The sequence below is a fragment of the Vicia villosa genome, linkage group LG2 (assembly GCF_029867415.1).
Source record: "Vicia villosa cultivar HV-30 ecotype Madison, WI linkage group LG2, Vvil1.0, whole genome shotgun sequence".
In the NCBI taxonomy this organism is placed as follows: Eukaryota; Viridiplantae; Streptophyta; class Magnoliopsida; order Fabales; family Fabaceae; genus Vicia; species Vicia villosa.
Window position 1 is genome coordinate 39,964,465 of NC_081181.1, and position 10,299 is coordinate 39,974,763.

At 35.8% G+C, this 10,299-nt stretch overlaps 1 protein-coding gene across 1 annotated transcript; it reads left to right on the plus strand.

Moving 5' to 3' along the window:
• The first annotated feature begins 890 nt into the window (after positions 1-890).
• LOC131648903 (uncharacterized) lies at positions 891-2,465 on the plus strand. Its single transcript, XM_058918637.1, has 2 exons — positions 891-1,620; positions 1,732-2,465. Exons 1-2 carry the CDS (start codon positions 891-893, stop codon positions 2,463-2,465), a joined length of 1,464 nt encoding a protein of 487 aa, XP_058774620.1.
• The last annotated feature ends 7,834 nt before the right edge of the window (positions 2,466-10,299 follow it).

Consider the following 10,299-nt stretch of genomic DNA (forward strand, 5'->3'; position numbering starts at 1 on the left):
ATAGAAGCATGATTAGAAGTTTGCTATATCTAACAGCTAGTAAACCAGATATTGCCTTTGCAGTTGGAGTGTATGCTAGATATCAAGCAGAACCCAAAGTAAGTCGCATAAATCAAGTCAAGAGGATTCTCAAATATGTGAATGGAACTTGTGACTATGGTATATTGTACTCTTATGAGTGTGAACCTATCTTATCTGGGTATTGTGATGCTGATTGGGCTAAGAGTGATAGTGATAGAAAAAGCACATCATGAGGGTGCTTCTTCTTGGGAAACAATCTCATATCATGTTTCAGCAAGAAACAAAATTGTGTCTCTCTATCTACTGCTGAAGATGAGTACATAGCAGCTGGTAGCAACTGTTCTCAATTGATGTGGATGAAGTAAATGCTGACTGAATACAATGTCACTCAGAATTTCATGACATTGTACTGTGATAATCTCAGTGCTATCAACATATCCAAGAATCCTATTCAGCATAGCAGAACCAAGCATATTGACATCAGACATCACTTCATAAGAGAACTTGTAGAAGACAAAGTGATTTGCTTGGAACATGTATTAACAAAACTTCAGCTAGCTGACATATTTACCAAAGCTCTTGATGCTACACAATTTGAAAACTTGAGAAGCATGTTAGGAATATGTATCCATGAGGAATTGTAGCAATTAAAGCAGCTGGGAAACAAGGTGTTAGTCAGGATAAATAATCATTTAGTGACGTGGCTGCTAAGTATGAACGACCTTAAGTTCCCTTCTCATTTGCAAATTCACCTCTACTGTTTATATTTCCATCACAAGTTCAAACCTTACTCTCTCAACTGTTCCATCTCCCCTGCTCTCAACCACTTTCAAGAACCCCATTCTATCGACTATTCAAATATATCCAATATGTCTCAGTCATCCAAATTCCCCTCTTCCAAGACTACATCTAACTCAGACCCAAGAACTCCAAATATAAACCCTAATGAAGTGCTTGCTGTTGCTCCCCTGAGAATGGTGTCCACTGAAGATCTTCAAGTGAAGAAGCCTCGCTCTCCACATGCAAGAAGACCAAAAGAAGTTGTACGTGGTAAGTCCTATAACCCCTCATCGTCTATTGATCTTGAGAACCTGACAAAGGAAGGATCACAGTACACTCACCAGGCTATTGCACAAATAGTCACTAGAGTCTTGGATGAACAGCGTCAAGTTCTTGGAATTTCTGTACCTCTACAAATTGCTAACCCTGACTCCACTCAGAACCCTAACACAAATGATAAGGTTAATGAGAAGAATGATGATGAAGCTGTTGATGTTGCTCAAAATGTCATTGACAACACTAAGAATCTTGATGTCCAAGGAAATGATGTAGCTGCTGATGCTACTCAGGATGTCACTGACAAAAATGAGAATGATCCTAATGATGATTCAGGTAATAATGTTGTGGATCTTGATGATATATCTAATGGTGAACTGATTGCCAATGTAAATCCCAGCATAGCAAAAAGGCTCATGACCAGGAAAGGTAAGAAAATAGCTGATCAGAGTCCTCCCAAGAGGAGAGTTCCAAAGACTACCTCAACTGGACCCATCAGGAGTAAAGCTGGTTCCAAAGATAATTCCACCGGTCCCAGTAAAAGTAAGGCTATACCCAAGAGCACCCCAGTTGGTCCTACCAAGTCCTAGAGCAAGGTTGCTCTCAAGAAGAAGAAGGCTAGTGTCATTGAAGAATCAGATTCTGATGTTGAAGTGGATGTTCAAGACATTCCACTAAAGAAGAAGCCTACTTCCAGCAAGCTTGCTGCGAAAGTCCCTAATGTGCCCATAGTAAATATTTCCTTCCATTCCACTTCAAGTGTCAACAGGTGGAAATATGTCCACCAAAAGAGACTGGCCCTTGAGAGAGAATTAGCTCAGAATGCTCTTGATTGCAAAGATATAATGGAACTGATTCATGCTGCTGGGTTGATGAAGACTGTTACTCACTTTGCCACATGCTATGAAATGCTGGTGAAAGAATTCAGTGTGAACCTCTTAGAAGAATATGCTGATAGGAATTCTAAGGAATATAGGAAAGTGTATGTGAGGGGCAGGTGTGTTACCTTTTCTTCCACTGTGATTAATAACTATTTGGGGAGGTCTGATGACGCTCAACCTGAGCTGGAAGTCTCTAATAACAAGGTATGCCAAGTCATCACTGCCAACCAAGTCAAGAGTTGGCCTTTAAAAGGAAAGTTGTCTGCCAGCAAGCTAAGCATGAGGTATGCCATGTTGCACAAAATTGGTGCTGCAAATTGGGTGCCTACCAATCATAAGTCTACCATTGCTATTGTCTTAGGAAGATTTATCTATACCGTGGGAACAAAAGCCAAATTTGATTATGGTACTTACATATTTGAGCAGACTATGAAGCATGCAGGAAGCCTCAGTATAAAAGGTCCGATAGCTTTTCCATCCCTCATATGTGGCATTATTCTGAATTAGTAACCAGGCATTTTGGTTGAAACTGACTATATCTGCAAAAGGGAAAGTGCTCTGTCATTTCATTATAAGTTGTTCCAAGGAACCCATGCTCCTGACGTTGTCATGACATCAGCTGGAACATCCAAAGACACCACATCTACAGGTAAAGTTGTTGTGGTAGCAATGCTCGGAGAAACAGGTAAGGAGATAGAGTCCAGAAGGCTGACTCTTGAGAAGTTAATCAGCTCTCTTGAGATGGAAGAAGGTGTTGAGTTTGCTGAGAATGAAGCAGCAGGTCCTGAAGCAGATAATGAAGAAGAAGAGGCCAGTCCTGATGATGGCACTGATGAAGATGCTGAACTCAGCAGCTCTGAGTATGAGGAGTAGAGTCCTTCTGGTCTTTCCTGGTGATTTGTTTTTTTTGTTGTTTTTTTAATTCTTGCCTGTACTTATTGAATATCAAGGTTGCTTTGGCAACATTTCTGGTACAAAAGGGGAGTAGTGTATGTCACCCCAGAACAAGTAATTTTTGGATAATACTGTTGAATGAAGTCTAATTCTGTAGTTTATTTCTGTAGTTAGTTGGTACTGATGCATGATGGACGTATTGAGTTGTTTGTGTGGTGGTATGAATGATGATAGTGAAGATATGCATGATGGTATGATAGTTGTAGCAGTAGTATAGCCATGCATGCTGACTGATGTGGTAATGTGGAGTTGTATTAGCTGTTCCTGCAGGTGTGGTTGACTGATAGTGTGCTCTGGTTGTGTGTTGTGTGTTTTTCTACTGCAAGATTCTCTGATAATGTGGTGACAGGTTCTTTTAGCCAAAAAATTTCCAAATGGGGAGTTTGTAGATGCTTTTAAATAGGTTGCATTTTGTGGTAAGACATTCATGTGTGTGTGTGTGATGTCTTGACTAATGTCATGACACACTATGTGTGGAATTGTGCAGGATTGTATGATTGAGCTAATACAGGTTTTGGTTGGATGTCATGCTCGATGTTATGACATCAGTATCTGACAGCAGTAGCTGTTATATTTTAGCTGTTATGTTTCCTTATTTATCTCAGGCTACAATTTAGGAAACTATATATTTTGTGCTGTATAATTTGCGCTAAAATATCTCGTACTACAACATATGTGAACACCCTGATGATGTGGAAATTAAGTTAACTTGGTTAACCCTAATTTATGTTTGGAAGGCCCAAGACCCAAGTGCTGCCTATAAGAAGATGCTAATCCTACTTTCAGAGGCAGAGATTTTGGCGTGAAGAATTCTGTGTTTTGTGTTTGTTTTCACGTGTGTTTTTGTTAGTGTTTTCTTGTAATCCAAGCAATTATAACATTGATGATTGTATTGGAGTAGGGTGTTTTGAGTTGTAATTTGTTGTGTCACTCTAAGCTTTTAAGCATGAATGATGTGTCTCTTGATTGAAGCTTCTAAGCAAGATCAAGATTTGTTCGAAGTGTGTCTTCAATTTGATTTTTATAATTGTCTATTTGTTATCACTGCTGCGATTGAGGGGGACTGAGTAGGGACTCAGGTATAGCACTAGATTGAAATTGCATTGGGTAGGTCTTAAGTGAAGAGTTGAAACGGTGGAGTTTAGCTCTGAATTAATACTACTTATAGAGGATTTCCTCCCTGGCTTGTTAGCCCCCAGAGTAGGTGTTGTTGTACACTGAACTGGGTAAACAATCATTTGTGTTCTTTACTGTTTTTGTTTACTCCTTGCAAAAGTTTATAATCTGTGATGAAGTGGATGTCATAACATCTGATACGACATCCATCGTGTGTTTCTAGATTTTTCAGATTAGACTAACACTTAGTTGGGCCTTTGGATAGCGCAGAACAAAAACAATCTCAAAAAAAATCATACATACATTTCAAATAATAAAGTACAAATCAAACCATCAAAACATTAACCATATATTAAATGCTAAATATTATTATCCCTATTACCCAACTTGTCACCATATTTTGTAACCGAAGGAAGCTCACTTGAACCCAAACTCAGTCAAAGTGAGTTTTTCTCGTCAAACATGGAGCAAGTTCGAGTGAGTCTCTTAAAGTACGAGTTATATTACCATGTCTAATTTGTTAGGTCATCAAATCTTGGGGTTCAATATGAGGGAGCATTTTTACATTGGATTCCTTCTTTACCAGTGACACACCTTATGAGAAACACACCACATACTCACCTAAAACCTTAGTGTGACAAGTGTATGAGTTCTATCACTTATAAATGCTGAAGTTTCCATTTTTCTAATCAATATGAGACTTCCCCACGCTCTGTTTCTCAACATTTCCAACTCACACTTGTTATTCTCAACACTCCCCCTCAAGTGTGAGTTTATCCACAATGCTCCCCCTCAAGTGGAAGCTCTTTCATCCATATACACTTGTACCGCCGTTGACACTTTTCAACTGTACATCTCCTACCCACCACCATGTGGGGAGTATACTTTCGATACAAGTGAGTCGGTCCTTCACTCGAACCAACGACTCATGATACCATTATTAAGTCATCAAATCTTGGGTGTCAGCATGAGGGAACATTTTTACATTTTGGGGCCTTTCTTTATGAGCAACACATCTTGTGAGAGACACATCACGCTCACCCAAAACCTTAAAGCGGTAGGTGTATGACTTCTCTCACTTATAAATGCGCAATTCTCCACTTTTCTAATCAATGTGAGACTTTTTCATACTTTGTTTCTCAACATTTCTAACTCACATATTATTTTCAACATAATTGTATAGACATATTCACATTCGTGATAGTTTATTTATTAATCTTTAAAAATATAACATTTTACTTACTAAATTATTAAACAAAAGAAATAAATAAAGTCTAATCAATCATTTATTTAGTTAGGAATCAACTCAAGTAATCTAAAGAATTGAGTTTCGAAGTGCTAATATTTTGTAGAGAACTCTTTGTTCAACGAAAAATCATAACAAGTGTATTGAAAGTTTTTGCCTAGTTCACATCTTCAACCTTTCATCTACTCTCTATCTTCTACTTAATAATTATGTTTACAAAAATGTAGATTTTAAAACATTGAATGAACATGTGTGACTGTAAAGGTGTTAGGTTGTTTATAGAAGATAAGTGTGAGTGTGAATGTGTTAAGTTGTCTTTTTGAAGATAGGTTTGATTTGAGAATGTATACGGGTGTGTTTGCAAAATGTGGATAACAATTGCCCTACATATCTATGACTATTGTCCAATAGGAATTGTGTTATTATTTTGATGTAGGTCATTCATGAGATGAAACTAAGATATCAAGCATAGAAATTAACCAATTGTAGTTATTTGATCTTGTTTTTCCTATGGAATGTATGGTCTTCAATTGAACTTCACTAATAATAGACTATCAAAATCTTCTTCCCATAATAACCTTGTTGTTGAATATTATAACAGAAAATAACCTAACACATTATAAAATGCTGGCATCCAAATCCAATCCACACAATTTTAGGTAGCTGTTAAAATTTTTTAGCTTTTTTATTTTCATGCTTTAATTGAGCGTCGTTTGTACAAGTATATGGTCCAAAATCCAAATGATCAAATCTAAAGAAAACTTGCCAAAGATAGAGATTGATGCATATTCTTATTTATCATCATAGTTCAATGCTCCTTGTGAGTCACATACAATAGGCTTTAATTAACATGATTTCTATTGAACATATAGAGAGTGAGGATGTTTCTTCTACTTCAAAACTAGTGGTTGAGAAGGAAGAATGTGACATTTCATGTGATCTATTGTCAAATGTTAAAAAAAAAAGTGACTTGTGTATAAGTAGACTATACTCTATAAAAAAATTGTGGTAGCTAAACAAAAATAAGGGGACAAAACATTGACTAGACATAATGATCTTAATTGAAGTGTCATGGTCTTGACTAACTTGAGGGTTATTTATAAGTACAACATATTTGGTGTGGATTCATTATCCTTAACTTGGTTGGTGTGTGTCTTTTGGTTCATATATTTGAGAGTTGAGTTTGATGGGTCGAATGATCTTTGCCTTATCTCTATTAAAGTGACTTATTTCAAAAGTTTCACATCTTATAATTATCAAGTTAAAATGTAAAATTGGAAAAAAAGAAATTCAAAAATTAAACAACACATAGCTCGTAAAAACATTCAATTACACCTATCTATTTGTATGTGATTAAACTCTTAGTTGTAATAAATGAAGATTACATTTTTTTATTCATTGGTACAATGATCCATTGGGTTTCAAATCGATTATGTTAATCATTCAATATTTGCAATGCTGACCAATATCATAGACAAAGTTGTCATTAAAACAAACATAATGGATCAAATTGATGACTTAAGGAAATTGTTTGAACTCCAAACACAAAAAAACCAAAATATTATTAAGAAAAAATACAAAAGATAAAATCAAGTATTTAGCCTAAAATAAATAAATAAAATTGCAAAATTATTATATTTTAAAAAATTGTCAGCGCATCAACATCTATAATTATAATTGCTTTCTACATATTTTTACATTTCAAAATTGCTATATTAACTATTTTTATGTATGTGATCAAATAATCAATCAATAATGGTGTAAATATGTAACTAGTTCATACACGATAAAGTGTGAATTTCATTGCATTATGCTTAATGACTTAGTTGGTTCTGCACGATATAAAATTCATATTCTTCAAAGAATTTTTCTTCAATACGATTTTGTTTGGACTTGAACTTCTACAAAATTTGAGAATTCACCATAATCTTATGTATTCTTTGAGTGAGGATGATTCATTCAATCTGTTGATTTCACATTAGACAATTGTTGTTTTGCAGTTTTATTGAAAGTTTATGACCTAAGTGATGTGATGCTGGTCATATGTGTTATTTCTCTGTTTTTAGGGTTGGTTTAATTTTTGTAAAACAAATAATAGTATCAGTTATGTAATGTATAAAAAGAATAGGTATAGAAAAGAAGTCCCACTGAAATGATAGAACATGTTATGTTGAAGAAATTCAACATCTGGAATAACATGTCACATGGGATGTTACGACATCATGCCTGAGCTGAAGTGAAGAGTTTTAGTTAAATCTGTATGATTTATTTACTACAGAAGAATGCAGAATATTCAGGAATATTATGCAAATTGTATAAGGCGTTATATGTTTAAAAGGTCTGAAGAATCTATCAGAATATTTAAAGATTATATAGTTTCTAAATGTGGAGATATTTTCGGAATTTAAAAGATTGAAGACCTTGTTTTGTAGCAGAAGTTACTGCGATATTGTAACAGCAATTTAGTTGCGATTGAAGGTCCAAATCCAGTTGGGTATAGGTTATAAATAGAAGTGTTTGTAACCTAGGAAGGGAAGATAACCAAGAATAGAAAAGATGTAATCATTAAGGTTTGTCAAAGTGAACTTCCCTTGCTGTGGGAAGGACAATATAGTCCTCAATGCCTGTAGGCAAGAGGAGTATGTATTATTGTTGGAGGAAGCTTTGAAGTAACTCCAAGGTAGTGTTCATAGTCAAGAGTCTTGACTAGGGATTGTCATGGAAGTGTGCCTTCCAAACTGTTTGTCCGTGTGATCAGAATACATTGGGTATTAGGTCGTTGCTACAGCTCCTGGGACTAAAGAAATGTACAACATTACTGTGGTAGAAGGGTCATTGGGTAGGGATGAAGTGAGGGATTGTAAACAGGGATGTTTAGCTCTGAATTAATACTGCTGATAGTGGACTTCATTCTTGGTTTGGTATGCCTCCAGAGTAGGTGTGTTTGTCACCGAACTGGATCAACAATTACTGGTGTCATTTATCTTTCAGTTTGGCATAAATCTGTGTATATACCTTGATAATGTTTCTTGGCAGATCACATGTCTCGACATTGATAACACGATTTTATATCGTATATTTAGCTTGAAATCCATAAATATTATTAGCATTTTCCTTTAATTATATTTTTTTATTGTGATATTATGCGGGTATTTGCGATATTTCAGGTTTTGCGCTTATATTGAGACTATTTGTGAAAAAGAAAGAAATGGAGCTAAAATCACTACTATTTGTGCCTAAAAGATGAAAAAGGGGTGCTGATGCAAGAAAGGGGTGCAAAGAAGGCCCAATTGTGCATGCTACAACTCCATCCCACGAAGAAACCAATTGCACGTGGCCCAACTCATTCCAGCACGTGGAGACGCACGTCTCCAACAACTCTGTGCCACCTCACCAAGAGGAGACGCCCGTCTCCAGCTCTCCCTAAATTTTCTTCACTTGAGACGCACGTCTCAAGTCGTTCAAAGGGTCTCCCCAAAAAGTGGAGACGCACGTCTCCAAGCCCCAATCAAGAGAAGCTCCTCCTTTCACGCGTTCCAACTACAGACCCTCAGCTATAAATAGAGGCTGCTACTTCAGTTCAAAGTGTCTGATTTTCTGCTAACGAAGTGCTGCCGAAATTATTCTGCGACCATCATTTACTTTCCTGCCTTCAATTCAACTGCTTTAATTTTCTCACAATAATTTCCACACCGGATATTGTTGTGAACCTTTTATAAATCTAGCCTTACATTAGATTTATCTTTTATATTCCTTGTTTTAAATTTCTGCCCATTAATTACCGAAGAACGATCCAGCCAACCTGTGGTGGAAGTTCGAGTACTTCAAGATTCAATTCATTGCAATTTATTTTATTCAGGTTTATCATTTACCGCTTTATTTATTATTATTATTGCATGATATATTATATGCCATTTAACATGCCTTTTATTATAATCAAATTAATTTATGCATGTTTAACCGTATTAATATGTCTCGCTAATTAATTAAGATATCGGTATGTAAAGTAAGTTAACCGTGGGATCCGAAATAAATTGGCTTAAATATGTTTTATTAAATATCACTTGTTTTTGGTTTGTATGTCTAATTTAATTAGTAAGTCTTAAAACCAATAGAGCGAAAGTTTGAGGGGTTAAGACGGTCAAAGGTTAAAATCAATAGAGCGAAAGTTTGAGATCTTTAGCTGGATAGTAGACATAGGACATTAGTTTTAAGGATGGCGAAAGCGTATTAAAACTAATTATAACTTATTTATTTTCAAAAAATGTTTTTACACCCGCGCGGGATGGCGAAAGCGTACGTTAGGGATATTAGCATGTTCCGAGTCAACAGAGCGAGAGTTTGAGATTAGGAGATTTAAATAGATAACAACTTCATAAAACAAGCATTTTATTAATTACGTTGTTTCCAAAAAGCTTTTCTAAATCTAATGGGATGGCGAGAGCGTACATTACGAGTTAGGACAGTAGTCTGAATCAACAGAGCGAGAGTTTGAGAGGAGGACTTTTAATCAATTGAATTAATAAAGATTTTTAATCGAATTAATATATTAGCCAATGGACCTTCGGATCGCCTAAAGTTAAACGAAATACATACTGATATCCGTCTATTATTATATTTCTTAGAATTCACAATCACTTCCCCTTAGAAACAATCAAAATATTAGTAGCCTTAGCTTTACATAGTAACCTTAGATAACGGTAGATCGATTCATAGTCCCTGTGGATTCGATATCTTTTAAAACTACACGACACGACTGTGCACTTGCATCTCTCAAGACATTTGGATCTGTTATACCAGAATTTCAATTGGTGTCAAAGCAGGCATCATGTTATGTCGTTAGATGAGATCCTGGGAGGATACTTTCTGGTGTGGAAAGGAAGGTATGTAATGAAAAGATGTTTGAACATCGTCTGGGGTGAACATGGTCCCTTGAAGTGGGAGGATGGATTACGTTGAGCATTGAAAATTGTGGTATATTTTGGTGTTAGTTTGATTTATTTTCAAACCTAAGGTTGTGCTGCT

Excerpts from the sequence above, each read along its gene's own strand:
- LOC131648903 (XM_058918637.1), top strand. The coding sequence starts at position 891 with ATGTCTCAGTCATCCAAATTCCCCTCTTCCAAGACTACATCTAACTCA. Across the intron at positions 1,621-1,731 it reads TTCCACCGGTCCCAGTAAAA|TGGATGTTCAAGACATTCCA; the intron begins GTAAGGCTATAC and ends CTGATGTTGAAG.